A 14,071-nucleotide genomic window follows, 5' to 3' on the forward strand; every position below is an offset into this window, starting at 1 on the left:
TAGTAGCTTCTGTGAACCAGCTCCTGCCTTACAAAGTCTACAAATAGTGCTGCATATAGAGCTGGTTTCTAGTGGCTTCGGCATGGACACTGGTGGGACGCAGCCAGGGGACCTGAAAACCTCTTACAGGGCTGGATGGGCCCAGCTTCTCACGTGCCTTGTGCTGTGGCTTGAATTTGCAGTTTGCAACTAGTAGGTTCCAAAGCTCCTATTTATTCTTGAGGTTGCCTTGTTTCTATTTTGATTCTGCTAATCCAAAGCACAGTTTGGTGTTTCCACGGAAACAATTCAGTGATTGTTTAGTTTGCCAAGATGAGCTGCGGGGGAGAGAACCAAATGACGTAAAACATTTTTAGTTTCTCAAATAGGACTATCATTGTCTCAAGAAGTTGTTGGTCCCAGCCCCCTGCAAACCCAAGGAAATATTCTAGACTCTTTTTCCCCTTCTAGCTAAGTCTCTAGAGACCCATTCCCCAAACCCCTGCTGTGTGCAGATAAGCACACATCTGCCCAGTAAAGCAGATGACAAAGGCAGGAGGGTCTCCTTAGGACACTCAGGAAGCCAGGGATGCAGAGACAGGAGTCCATGTCACAAGGGAAATGACCATATGGCTGCTCCTGCTAATCTGGGACTGGAGAGCCAGAGGCTCAGGGCTCACCTGCTTTAACTGAACAAGCTGTGTTCCTACAGTGAGGAAAAGCTCCTCATCCAAGGATTCAGGGTGAATTACCCCTCTGGCAAATTTGAAGTTTTACAGAAAGGTTTAGCTAAAACAGTGGTGTATCTGTCTGGGGGCATGGAGAGCTGGGTCTCCCCCATCCATGCTGAGCCTTGTTCTCAAGGACCACAGTCTCCTCCACAGGCAGAAAGTCCTCTCTCTGCAATCTTCTCAGGTTGGGGCGAGGCCCCCATTCCCAGAAACCACTCCCTGTACAAAGACCCCGAGGGAGCGTGAATGGAGACCTAGAGCTTCTGGTACCGGGGATCAGGCGACTCTCCTGCCAAGGCCCTGTAAGTCCTCCCACTGTGGGTCTGGTTTCTGCTCCAGTTGCTGGGAACTGTGAAGGTCAGCTCTGGGCAGTTAGCTGGTGAGGGATACCCTCAGCTGGCTGGTGGAGTTGGGGGTCTTAAGAAGACATACATGTCCACTGCAGAAAAATTAGAAAATATGGACAAGAAAAAACAAGACAAAACCCCCTTGCCTTCCATAACAATGTCCTGTATATGCTGTGCTCATACACACATTTGTACAAACTTGGGATCAATTGCACTTTCAAAAAATACATTTTAAGTTTTGGAATAACTTTAGATTTACAGGAAAGTTGCAAAGACAGTTTCTATCTACCCTTCACCCAGTTTCCCCTAATGTTAACACCTTACATAACTGAGGCATATTTGTCAAAGCTAAGAAACTAATACATGAACTCCAGCCTTTATTTAGACTTCCCCAGTTTTTCCATTAATGTCTTCTTTCTGTTCCAGGATGTAATCCAGGATACCACACTGTGTTGTAGTCAGAGTGTCTTCACTGGTCTGTGACAGGTTTCAAGTCTTTCCTTGTTCTTCATGACCTTGACAATCTGGAGTGCTGGCCAGGCATCCTGCAGAACGTCCCCCAATCTGGGTTTGTCTGACATTTAGTGTATGATTAGACTGGGGATGAGGGGCTTTGGTAAGAACACGGTAGAGGTGGAGCAGCCTTCTCATTGCTCCCTGTGGGGGTGGAAGGGTCAGCCACATGACGTCACTGGTGGTGTCACCTTCATCACGTGCTTAAGTGCTGTCAGGCTTCTGCACAGAAATCTGTTTTTCCTTTTCCCTGCTCTGTTCCTTGGAAGGGACTCACTGAGTCTAGCCTGGCCTCAAGGGGTAGTGATGGGAAACAGAGTGGATTAAGCTCCGCCTTCTCTATGGGAGACAATCCACATCAACACTTCATATCTGAACTACACTGTGTTGAGCCCTGGCTTTTTTGGATCCCAAGTAGACCTCTCTCCATGCACACAGCCGTTCTTCACCTGAGCAGTACAGCTGTGAGCTGTGATCATTATTTTCATTTGCTCCCGTCCTTTTGGCTAAGGGAGAAGAAACTGGTCCCTAACTCCACAAGCGGTGAGTGCTTATTGAGGGTGCCATTCCCTACAGGGACTGAATGTCCTCTGGTTAACCTTGTCCTGCCCTCTGCCCCCCGCGGGGCAGTGGTGGTGGCTGCCTTGGCAGGGGAGGCCCATCTCATGAAGTGGCCAGAGGCTAGTAGTGCCATTTGCTCCGCTAAGGGGTGGGCATGCAGTCTCCACCTGAGAGCTCGCAGGAATCACCAGACCTGTGTCACCAGCTCTGCAGCCTGCCCTATGCTGAGGTCTCTAGCCTAAAAGATGGCCTGTCAGAGGGGGGCCCTTGGCCACGGGCCTTCCTTCCCGGTTCTCTGGGTTGTTTGGGCTTTGGGTCTTACAACAGCCCCTGTGCCAGCCTCCTCATCCCCATCCTCCCCATATGAGCCCAGAAGGCAGGCACTTCCCTGAGACTCAGTTTCTGGGCATCAAATCTTGCCCAATAGTTTATGTGTCCCAAAAGAACATCATGATTTTAAGACATCTGCCAAAATAATTTCTGATGATGTCCTTGTCCTTTCTTTCCAGGAGTGTGGCTAGTGCCAGCCCTGTTAGGCTTTTGCTGCTATGCTGACCTCAGGGGAGCAGTGGGCTGGCTCCTCCTTCACTCCCTGCCCATCTTGCCCTAGCAGGGCCATTGCTACAGAGATTCTCTGTGGCCTCCAGGGTCTCCAAGCCTGGAGTGGGATGCATGAAGGTGGGGCATTGGCCCATGGGCAGGACCTATGCTTACCTTTTCATCCCATTGCCCTTGGCTGAGGGCCCAGGGGTCTGATGTGCAGAGTGTGGTGGGGAGGCCTCATGGGAATGTCCTGTTGGGAGGGGACCAGCCTCTCCAACATAACCATGAGGTCCTTGTAGAGGCCTTCAAGCTGAACAGGGGCAGGGCTGGGGGGCACTGATGAGAGGTTGGTCTAGACAAAAGGAGAGCATGGAACCCATGCAGAGAACAGGCAGCCCTGTGTAGAAAGTGTGCAAGGGTGGCAGAGGGCCTGGGGCCACAAGTCTGTGTAGGCTGTGCTGGCCTGAGGGCTGGTCCCAGGGGATGCTCAAAGCTCACCCTGGTTGTGGCCCCAGTACTTACTTATTCAGGGGCCCATGGGAAAATAATACCAGGAGACACAGCAGAGGCCCACAACCCATACCCGCCTTGGGTACCGGATGTATTCAACGTCAATCAAAGACACATTTGAGATGTCAAGAAAAGTGAAAAACAAGTCAACAGTAAGAAACATTTCAAAGCAACAGAAAAAAAAAAAAAGGGCTTTCAGATCAAAAAGGGACACAACTAGAAGTTAAAGAGGGTGTGGTAACCCAGATTCTGCCAGCCCACAGTGGCCCACAGTGACACTGATCACTGCCTGAGAGACAGCCTCCTGCTGGAAAGAACCAAAGCCGTCCTTACTCAATTTGGTATTTAAAAGAGGCCATCAAATTGTAGTCCTCTTCCAAGTCCAGCACAGTCTCGACGATACTGTGATCATCAAAAGCCTGCTTGAGGCTGCCAGGCTCCGCATCTGAGGCCTTCTGAGGGCTCTCATCGGAGAGCAGAGCCCAGGCCTCCTCCCTGAAGGGCGAGCCTCCGCAGCGGCCACACACACGGCTCAGCGCATTTTCAAATTCTAGCTTCCCAGCCAGTTCTTCAATAGCTCGGATGCTTGCATGGTCTTAAAAATAAGAACATCCAGCATTACAATTCCAGTGAGAGGCTCCCAAAGCCATTTCAGGCACAAGTTAAAAGCCACAAATGGGCACTCACTCTTCAGGGACTGTGCCAAGCCTGGCATTCCCGCCCTGAGGTGGGCAGGCTGCTACAGTAGGTGCCTAATTTTTAGATGGTCTCGATGCCCTCCCTCCCAGCTCCACTTTTATTAAGCCCAACTACCTGCCAGTCCCCAAGGAAGGTGTAAGTGGGAGGACACAGAGATGCACAGGCTTGTCTTGGATCTCAGGGAACTCCCTGACCTGCAGGCATGACCAGACATAGTGTGAAAAAAATGCGAGTCTTTGGGGAATCCAAATGCTTCCCGGGGCTGGCAAGGGTGTGAAAGATGGTGAGCCGAGGCAGGTGACTTCAGCTCCCCTCCTGGGACTACTGGAGGAGACTCTGTCCTCTCACATAGTGGGCTGGCAGGGGTCTTGCTCTGTGGCCTAAAGTGAGTATCCTCCCACCGGGCCTCCCTTTCATCCCTACAACCTGGAGACCCTTCCAGAGACAAGAGCTTCAGGCAGCCCCCAAGGCTATGCATGCCTTAATTAGGGGCTGTTGGTCCACTGTGCAGTGTCAGTCATTTAGAAATAGAACATACCAAAATAAATAAATTAGGTCATGCACAGTTCACACAATGTACAGATGTGTGTGTAGAAAAAAAACCTCTGACCGGATGTATAGCACTATGTTAACAGTAGCTTTCTTTGGGTACTGGAATTACAGGGGAGCTTTGGAGATCTTTCCTTCTAATCTTATCTACCCACTCCACCCTGACCCATCTTTGCCTATGTCCTTGTCTCCAGATCTAAGCTCAACCACCAAGTCCTGGGGAGCCACTGTCCCTTATGTCCAGGGTTTCACTGTAACCAGACATTTATGAAATGACCCATCAGGCTATCGGCTCCATGAGGGCTCTATGCATAGAGCCTGCCCTGGCAAAACAAATCTACCATGTAGATGAATGAGAACTAAGACAGTGGTTTTTTGCTTTGTTTTGTTTTGTTTTGTTTTGTTTTGTTTTGTTTTGTTTTAAAGACACCTGCTGACTCAGGAGCCTGCAAGGAGGACCTATCCTGAGGAGAGGACAGACCTGCCCTCTGTACTCACCGATCATATCAAGCAGATCCTTTGTGACCTCTTGGCTAGAACTGCTGAGTGGCATGTTTGAGTCAACCTTCAAATCTTTCTCCATATCTTTCCTGCAACCCCCAGGTAGAAAAAAAAGAAGAAGAAGAAGAAGAAGAAGAAGAAGAAGAAGAAGAAGAAGAAGAAAAGGTGGAGGATTAGAGCCTCTTTCAAGAAAATATCGTGGGGAACTCAGTGTTAGATAATCTTAAAAACAAAAATACACTGGCAACTTTAAATCAGCTCCTGTGCTGTGTATACAGGACAACTGGAAACTGCTAAATCAGTGAAGTTGACTAATAACAACATCCTAATGACTCACAGGCATCACAGATAGTGCATTAATGAGTATGAATGCCCATATAACATTTGTAGAATTGAATCAACTAAATGGCTTCTTCTTTCTCTGCCTCCATGGAAGCCAAGATGGCAGGACCCTGAAGTTTCATCCCATATGGTCATCCTTTCTCCAAAGCAAGGTGCCTAAAACCAGGCAGTTTAAACCTACCAGGGAGAAGGGTGCCCGACTGGCTCAGTCAGAAGAGCATGTGACTCTTGGTCTCAGGGTGGTGAGTTCAAACCCCACGTTGGGTGTAGAGATTACTTAAATAAATAAACTTTAAAACTACCAGGCAGAAAAAAAGGTCTAGGGGACATCTTAACCCAGTGATGGCCTAAAAAACCGGTGGGGTGGGGTGGGGTGTGGGTGAAGGGAGCAAAAACAAGGACGAAGGCAGGAAGTATCCATTCAGCCTGTCCCTAGTATGGACATTGTTTCTGCAGCATAAAAAATAAAGCATTTTAGAAATCAGGTTCTCTAACATTCACTATCCCTGTGGGACCTGCAAGGCAGTTTCTAGGACTAGTCTGATGGTCCTAGAGGGGAGGCAAAGGCAGTGCTACAAATTCGATTTAGGGACTTTAGACATTTTCAGAAATGCGATCCCCCTAACTGTAACTTTTTACACTGGCAAACTGGAATCACCTTAGGCTGTCTTTTCTCCAGTTCTCCCCATCTCCCGCAGCTCTCCAAAACTGTCTTTCGGGTGCCCAAATGGAGGAATGCATCAATACGTTTTCCTTACTGGTCAGAGGTTTTCTTTTCGCGCATAAAGCATGTGGCTTTGCATTCATTGGGGCGTGGTTTGGAGCAAAGGCAGGGCTCTCTGTCTCAGAAGCACAAGGGACTGGAGCAAAAGGAGCAGGGGAGGAGGAGCAGGCTGCCAGCGGGTGCCTCCTGCAGAGGAGCCGGTGCACAGGGAGGGGGAAGGAGAGCGGCGGCGCGGTATCCTGCTCCAGCCTCTGCTGGTCTGAGCACTCCTGGGAATGACTGACACCTTCAAAGGCTCGGTCAATGGCTGCAGTCAGCTCCTTTCTGCATCTTCTCAGTTTTTCAGACATTTCCCCTAAAAGCGACCACGTCTTTATTATGTAATACATTGTAAATGCACAGAGCATCATGAGTATAACGTTACAGATGAAGTTGCAAACCACCCCTGAAAGGCGCATCTCCTGGAGCTTGATCCACGCCACAGGGCAGAGGCCACAGTAACCCACGCTCCAGGTGTGGGGGGCCCTTCCTCCCGTGCGGCGGGTGTGGCCCTTGATTCTCGGGAGGAACCTGCAATCTGCCGGGAGCCCCAGGGACGCCCGGACCCGCCCCCCCCCCCCCCCCCCCCGGCTCCCGGCCCGCCCGCCCCTGCCGCCCGCCCAGTCATCTCCGCGGCCCCCTCGGCCCTCGCCAGCAGCCCGCAGCCGGCCCTTGGGCGAACGTCCGCAGCCACGTCCTCACCCAGCAACGCCGCCACACCGCCACCCCCACCAACGGTCGCCGCGCGTGCACGAGAACGGCGCTCCCGCTCCAAGGTTAAAGGTCAGACAAGAATGCCGGGACGACCACCTAGTTCTTTAAACCCATGGGGCCCAGAGGGGAAGCGAGCTAGCGGGATCCCCGCCTCCCTCCCCCACCCAGCGAGCCCAATAAGGACTGCGGGCGGGATGGCCTGGGGTTGGGGGGCGGGGCGTGGAGGGGGGCGGGGGGGGGGGGAGGACCGCCCAGAAGCCGTTGCAGGGGCGATCTCATTTCTTACCAAAGTTGGCAAGAAGGGAAAGGTTCCTGTTCTCCAGCTGACATGGAGAGAAACCGGATGGGCCACCGTACCCAGCAGTTTTGTGAGCCGACTTCTTTTAAGTGAGATCTAATAAAAGCTCCACACCGTATCCAACGGTCTCAATTCATCAAGGATGGTGAGGGACATAACAGAACTGCTAGGTTCCACACGAGATTGCAGGGCAGGAGACCCCAACACCAATTCTTTTCATTTCATTAGGGGGAAGAAAGATGGAAATTCCAAGATGGCTCAAAGGGACACAGAAACGGGCTTCAGTGGCTAATTTTGAGGGAATTACAAACCCATCTCAGTGCACAGCAAGGGAGAAGGGGACAATATCAAGTGAACTTGAGGCTTGGTTTACTGCGGGCAGACTGCTGGGGTGACCAGTAATCAGCACCAGAATAAGAAATCCAGGAGCTCAGGGCAGCCTCCTGCATGTCTGTCTTCACGGCCACCATACTCCATTACTGTTCCTCTCCATTCTTTGGAATTCACAGGACTTACTCCACTGTGCACCCCCCACCCCCTACTTTGCAGCTCCACAGGTCTTACAAGAAATTTCTCACCACCTGCATAAAAAGAAAAATAATTCAGCCTCTTGACATAACCCTTCTGAGCAAACAGGGTCTTTTTTTTTTTTTCTTCTGCTCATAAAAGGGAATTTCCTCATCTGGTTTTTAGACTAGAAGTCTCCAGAGTGTCAAAGCTGTTCTCCTGGGGGATTACACTGGTGCTGTGGGGTGGCAGAGTCACGGAGACAGCATCAGTTGGTGTCCATGCTGCAAGCCTCATCGTCCCCCATGCCCTGCTGTGAGCTGCTTGGGCTCGTCCCTCCCTCAGAGGATCCAGAAAAACTGATGAGTGAAGGTGTCTTATAAAATTCATCATCTCGACGTTGGTAAAATAGCACGTAAGCTGCTTTTGTCTAAAACACAAGAGGGAAAAGTTCATTCACTGGTTGGAATTACCACCCATTCTCCCCAGCTTTTCTCTCACTGTTCAAAACCCACTCTCAGGCATCTGCCATTGTGCCCTATGCATCCATGCACAGAGGCAACCATGAAGGTGACTGTGCCCAGAGTGGGGAAAGGCCAGTGCCCTATGATAAAACCCAGATGAGAGTCCAGCTTCTCATTTAGGAAGCGTCCCAGAAGGAATGGCAGTCACTTCTTTCTCCACCACACCCAGCTCCCACTGTCACATCAGGATGACCAAATAACCAACCAGCCCAGGAGACTCCACCCATAAAGGTAAGATGAGGAACCAAGTATTAGAGCCTACTCACCACTATCTGATCCTCGGAGGCCAGGGACACATTGCTATCATCAAAATAATACCATTTCCCGTTCAGTTTGTTCTTCGCATATGCGGTGTCTGCCAAGTCAACAAGAAAATACCTCTAGCAATCACCAGAGAACTAATCTGGCTAGTTTATTGCACTGAACAATAAAACTCTAAAAAAATGAAACAATGTTCTCACTCATATGTGGAATTTAAGAAACTTAACAGAAGACCATGGGGGAAGGGAAGGAAAAAATAAGTTACAAACAGAGAGAGGCAAACCGTAAGAGACTCTTAAATATAAACAACAAACTGAGGGTTGATGGGGTGTGTGTGTGGGGGGGGGGGGTAGGGAGGGAAAATGGGTGATGGGCATCAAGGAGGGCACTTGTTGGGATGAGCACTGGGTGTTGTATGTAAGTGATGAATCATGGGAATCTATCCCCGAAACCGAGAGCACACTGTATACTCTGTATGTTAGCTAACTTGACAATAAATTGTATTTTAAAAAAATGAATAAAACAAAACAAAGACCCTGAAATTAAATTTATAGGTAACAACCAAAAGTCAACTACTTTTTTTGAAATCTATTCTTTCTCAAAAAGGCTCTGAAAGGGTAAAAACGGAGTCATCAGGGACCAAGGCTTTAAACTGTAATTTTGGAGGGTATCTGGGTGGCTCAGTTGGTTAAGCTTCTGACTTCGGCTCAGGTCATGATGGGTTCAAGCCCCGCATCAGGCTGAGTGTGGACAGCTCAGAGCCTGGAGCCTGCTTCTGTCTGTCTGTCTGTCTGTCTGTCTCTCCTCCACCCCGCCCCCTCCCCACACTACTTGTACTCTCTCTCAAAATTAAAACATTAAGCAATTTTTTATTAAAAAAAATAATAATAGGGGTGCCTGGGTGGCTCAGTCAGTTAAGCATCTGACTTCGGCTCAGGTCATGATCTCATGGTTCACGAGTTTGAGTCCCATGTCGGGCCCTTTGCTGACAGCTCACAGCCTAGAGCCTGCTTTAGATTCTGTGTCTCCCTCTCTCTTTGCCCCTCTCCGCCTCATGCTTTGTCTCTCAAAAATAAATAAATGTAAAAAAAAAAAAAAATTTTTTTTTTAAACCTGTAATTTGGGGAAACTAATCCAAAAAAATAGAGAAACCTAGTATTAATCTTCAGGATGGCTGTTAAACCATAGCCAAGGGACCCATAAAAGAAGCTGATACTTTTAATATTTAAGCAAAAATCGCTCTCCCCCACTTGGTTCAGGGAGATGGCTACTACTGCCTCTTCCAGCCTCTTAGAGCCTCTGGGGTAATCCCAGTGAGGGACACTGGGTTTGCAGAGCTGGGATGTGGACAAGATGACTCACAGTTTCAGAGAAAGATCAATCTGAGTCCAAGTTGGTGGCTGGATAACAATGCCTCACGGTGATCTAAGCATTTACCACAGCCAACACTTCCTGTCTTATTTTTATACTATTCCCCAGCAGGATGTGTTTACAACAGCAATCCCAGCAGCAATGACCAATTCCCAGACTCTATGAAATGACAGACTCTAACGGAGGACTGGTTACTAGTCTCCAACTGCCGCGTGACTTTGGGCCAGCCGTTTAGCTATTCCTTATCAGAGTGCCTGCACAAAGCGGCGGCGAAGAACATAAGGAAAAGGTGCCGAGGGCCTGTTCCCACTGTCCATGCTTGGCATAACAGCAACAATGGTGGTTCTCGATCCTGGAGTTCCAACTGTGGACCCAATGTGGGTTCACACACCACCAGCCTGAGCTTATGGATGAGAACACTGAAGGATACGGAGCCTAAGAAAGTTGCTCAAGTGGTATGTTTATATACTAAAATAGCACTTAAAAGTATCATTTTTTTAAAGTAAATTCATTTGACATTTATGAACACAGATACCAAAATTATTTTGGGGAGGAAAAAAGTTGCAGGAAGTGTTGCAGGGTATGATGTGATCAGAGGTCACCGATAGCCATTCCAGTCAACCCCAATTTTCAAACAGGCGCAGTTTTTATTTCCCAGCCTCTCCTACAGCTAGATGTAGCCATGTGCCCAGTTATAGCCAATGAGATGTACGTAGAGGAGTTAAGGGAGATTTCTGGGAAGCTGGCTTAAAGGGGAAGGTTGTGCCCCTTTTCCTCTTCTTCTGATGGCCTGGAATGTAGACATGAGGGCTGGACACTGAGCAGCCGTCCCAGCCATGAGGTTATACAGTAAAAACGGAGGGGCAGGAAAGCAGACTGTTGGACCAACAGAAAAAGCTTACCCGTACAGGGGAGAAGACTGGGGCTTAGGGCAGTTCTGTAATCTGCTGTGAATATAAAAGGAACTGATATCTCCCATGGTGTCATCTCTAGGGTCCTAACGTTGGGTGTAGTGGCAGTTGGCATGGTGCAGATGCAGCAGAAACAGGAGGAAACCCAGCTCTTGACTTCAACATCACTAACACCCTTCCACAAACAACAAAATATAAGTCTTTTCATTATAAAAGTAAACCTACACATTCCAGACATTTTGGAAAATAAAGTAGAGCAAAGGGAAGGTTTCCTTGTTTTGCTTTAACGTAACTGTGGCACTAGTTCCTGCAATGACGCAGGCTGAACACGTCACAGGCATTTCCCCGTGATCATTAATTTTATTTTGCAACGGCTGTACACTCTTCCATCAAGTGTGTGGACAGTAGTGCCAACTGTGGGTCAGCAATCCTGATACGAATTTTTCACTGTTATAAACAGGTGAATATCTTTGTGCATAAAGCTTTTTCCCAATGTCAAGTACTTTCCTCAGGATAGATTCCCAGAGGTGGGATTATCGGATTCAAGAATACAAAGACAAAAAAAGAAAAAGAAAAAAAAAAGACAGAATGGAGAAGCAGCAGTTTGGACCAAACCTGAAACCCTGACACTGGAGGCGTGAGGTGCTGTGTAAATAAAGTACTTAGGGCAGTGCGTGGCACACAGGAAGAGGCTGGTGAGAGACTGGCTGAGGGCATTTCAACATCTCGGAGGAAGCAGATGCCAGTACTTACAGTGGCCAACCCCCATGGCTCCATAATGATTAGATACGGCAATGAGGTCGTACACATAAGGCCTTGCTGACAGGTCACACACAAACTCGGACATGTTCAGAGCTCTGAGCACAAAACACAAAAATGGCCTTTAATACATTAAACTCAGAGAAAGAAGTCAGAGTAACCCAGCAATCCCTTTTATGCAACAGGCTAGAACATAGGAAAGCACTCAAAAACTAACTGCAGAAGGAAGGAAGGGAACAGGCCACAGCGGCAGGGGACCCAGGGTCTTGTTCTGAGCACCAAGATGTTCAGGCTGGAGAGAAGTTGCCTGGCTAACTCTGGCCCCAGACCAGGCGAGGAAGGGCTCTATGCACAGACGGGAGGGCTGCAGCAACTATGTAGAAATGGCTGTCAGTATCCAAATTCTAGCTGGTGCCATAAAAATTTAAGCTAAATGCCAAAACAGGTCCCAGAAAACTTTTCCCCCCAATATTTTATATTGAAAATTTCAAACATAAAGAAAAGTTGAACGAACTTTACAACAAATACTCATGTAGCTACCACCTAGGTTCTCCCACTGACACGTCTATACTTCATTGTCTATCTACCTCTAGTCCCACTACCCGGGAAACACTCTAAAATCTGCATTTTGCGGACAAACTCTTATTTGGTTGACTTATTTTCCTGCGTCAGTTATGCTCTGCATCCTGGGACCTGAGGACACTAGTAGACAGCCAGTCCCACTCTCTACCCAGGGACAGGACAGGACAGGAGGCTCTGCGTCCCCACCTGCAGCCCAATTCTCCTCAGCAGACTATGCTCCAGTTACTTTGTAGCCCTGTTAACGAGACTCGGCCCTGCATTTGTGCTGTCCAGCTTAGCCCAGGCTCCCTGGGACCAATGACGGATGGGATGACCAGTTCAGTCAGGTGGCAGCAATGATCAGCATCATCCTGAACCTGGGAAGCGCTTCTGTTGGAGAATCTTTACCCCAAATGCGGGAGGATGGGGAGAGGGGGTGAGCCAAAGTCTAAGGGCCCAGACCCAAGCAAACATCCTAATGCAGAAAAGTCTTTGGTGGCAAAACCCTTAGCCAATCAGTGCCTAGGTTTCTCGCCTACTTTTTAATTTTCCTAAGAACACTCAGGACCCACCTGACGGGGAATTCCACAACGGTGTCGAGCTTATCCCTCCAGTATCTATTGTAGGAGAAACGTTTGAGGTGGACCACCAGGATCTTCGGCAAGGACCACAGGTCAAACTTCTTTGTGGCCTGTTGATGCTTCTTACAGTTGGGACAGTACCTGCAGAGAAAAGAGAAATCTCCACTTAGCGGGGGGCCAGGGAGCCAGGGCCACCTGGGCACCCAAGCATGGAGGCACAGCCACAATCCCCTAATGTCTTTTCTTGCACTCAGCACGGGCTGCTTCAGTGCAGCGTGTGTGTGTGTGTGTGTGTGTGTGTGTGTGTGTGTGTGTCTAAGCCACCTTCCTAAATAGGAAGATGGCTTTCTCAGTCTGGAAAACACAATTTGCACAGAAAGACTGTGATATAGGGACAGCCACGTCACAGCCATGTGATAAGTGACACATCTCCTCCCAAAAGGGTTTTTGTGTACAGATGGCCCCAGCAGATCTCAGTCCAGGGTGCACGGGTGTCCCTGCCCAGACTGGGGTGCCACGTACCAGGGGTCATGCTCCCCAAGGGTCTCCATGGTGGTGAAGAGCTCGATGCAGTCTCTCAGCGCCACCGCGGTCTTCTTCTTCTTCTGAGGCTGCAACATGCTCACGTGCTTCTCATAGGCCTGTGGGGGACAAAGTGCGGACTTCTGTTGGGAAATAGGAGTCCTAACCCCATTAAGCCACAACCTCCCAAGCTCCCATCCCTGGAATATAATGCACTTTCTGGAGCCTCTGAACATATAATGACAAAATCTTTAAGTGCTTTCCATTCTCCATCCGAAGTAGAATTTGTCAAATTGCTGGGGAACTGGGGTGAGTGACCTGAATACACAGCCAGAGCAAAAGCCAGCATGTACCACTGACCAGGAGTCCCCAGTCACCTACCTCAGATTCTTGCTCATCATAATAAAGGCTCCGGGTCTCACTGTCCCAATCGATGGCCAGTGTGGATCGAGCTGTGGAGGAGGACCAACGTGTCACTTATAACTGAATAGCCAGCAACAGGAGAGGCTCTTCAGGTGACAGGAGTGACAAGAAAACACTCAGGCTTTATCATCAACACCTGCTCACCTATCACCAGCCACTGCCAAGAGCAATGCTTTGCCTTGAGCCAGCCTACTCTGAACCCCGGGACCCCCAAAACCTTTGGCAAAGATTTCCTCAATGTCACAGTAAGTTCCAAAGGCTCTAACTATATAAGGATACTGAAAGAACATAGATCAAGATGAAGTTACAGCAACCAGATTTACCCTCCCACCTTAACCCATGAGAAAACCTGACAAAATAATAAAGTGGTTTTGAAATGAGGGATATTAGGCGGAGCAAGCGTGCTATCCCCAAGGGGAGAAAAACAAAAAAGGTGATGCCTAGGGGCCCCTGGGTGGCTCAGCTGGTTAAGCGTCCGACTTCGGCTCAGGTCATGATCTCACGGTTCGCGAGTTCGAGCCCCACGTTGGGCCCTTTGCTGACAGCTCAGAGCCTGGAGCCTGCTTCGGATTCTGTGTCTCCCTGTCTCTGCCCCTCCTCT

At 49.1% G+C, this 14,071-nt stretch overlaps 2 protein-coding genes across 5 annotated transcripts in view; both read right to left on the bottom strand.

Moving 5' to 3' along the window:
• Nucleotides 1-3,241: 3,241 nt before the first annotated feature.
• CUNH3orf62 (chromosome unknown C3orf62 homolog) lies at nt 3,242-7,128 on the bottom strand. Of its 2 annotated transcripts, XM_047097419.1 has the most exons (4): nt 7,039-7,128; nt 5,934-6,354; nt 4,931-5,022; nt 3,242-3,779 (listed from the first exon to the last, which is right to left on the bottom strand). In XM_047097419.1, the coding sequence occupies exons 2-4, from the start codon at nt 6,347-6,349 to the stop codon at nt 3,514-3,516; spliced, it is 774 nt and encodes a 257-aa protein (XP_046953375.1). In that variant the 5' UTR covers nt 6,350-6,354; nt 7,039-7,128; the 3' UTR covers nt 3,242-3,513. The 2 variants fall into 2 exon arrangements, with proteins under 2 accessions (XP_046953375.1, XP_046953374.1); XM_047097418.1 differs by having other exon boundaries at nt 5,934-7,128.
• A 532-nt stretch (nt 7,129-7,660) lies between these two features.
• Nucleotides 7,661-14,071, bottom strand: part of USP4 (ubiquitin specific peptidase 4) — a 49,159-nt gene continuing 42,748 nt past the window's right edge. For 2 of the 3 annotated variants that reach the window (XM_047097414.1, XM_047097413.1), the window contains 6 exons: nt 13,429-13,499; nt 13,048-13,166; nt 12,517-12,666; nt 11,378-11,481; nt 8,348-8,436; nt 7,661-7,987 (listed from right to left, as the gene is read on the bottom strand). In XM_047097414.1, the coding sequence (XP_046953370.1) occupies nt 7,826-7,987; nt 8,348-8,436; nt 11,378-11,481; nt 12,517-12,666; nt 13,048-13,166; nt 13,429-13,499 (695 nt within the window). In that variant the 3' untranslated portion in view covers nt 7,661-7,825. Of the gene's footprint in view, nt 7,988-8,347; nt 8,437-10,615; nt 10,800-11,377; nt 11,482-12,516; nt 12,667-13,047; nt 13,167-13,428; nt 13,500-14,071 lie in introns of those variants that run through there. The other variant, XR_006965357.1, reaches the window with a different exon arrangement.

The sequence above is a fragment of the Lynx rufus genome, unplaced genomic scaffold (genome assembly GCF_022079265.1).
Source record: "Lynx rufus isolate CCGP_SWC_20201006 ecotype Redwood Valley unplaced genomic scaffold, mLynRuf1.p SCAF_4, whole genome shotgun sequence".
In the NCBI taxonomy this organism is placed as follows: domain Eukaryota; kingdom Metazoa; phylum Chordata; class Mammalia; order Carnivora; family Felidae; genus Lynx; species Lynx rufus.

Bases quoted from the DNA above. Each gene is read 5' to 3' on its own strand.
- CUNH3orf62 (XM_047097418.1), bottom strand. From the start codon at position 6,457: ATGCGCCTTTCAGGGGTGGTTTGCAACTTCATCTGTAACGTTATACTC. The intron at 5,023-5,933 runs GTGATTCCAGTT...TGGGGGTTGCAG, and splicing joins TGGAGAAAAGACAGCCTAAG to GAAAGATATGGAGAAAGATT. The intron at 3,780-4,930 runs GTGAGTACAGAG...CTTATTTTTAAG, and splicing joins GGATCTGCTTGATATGATCG to ACCATGCAAGCATCCGAGCT.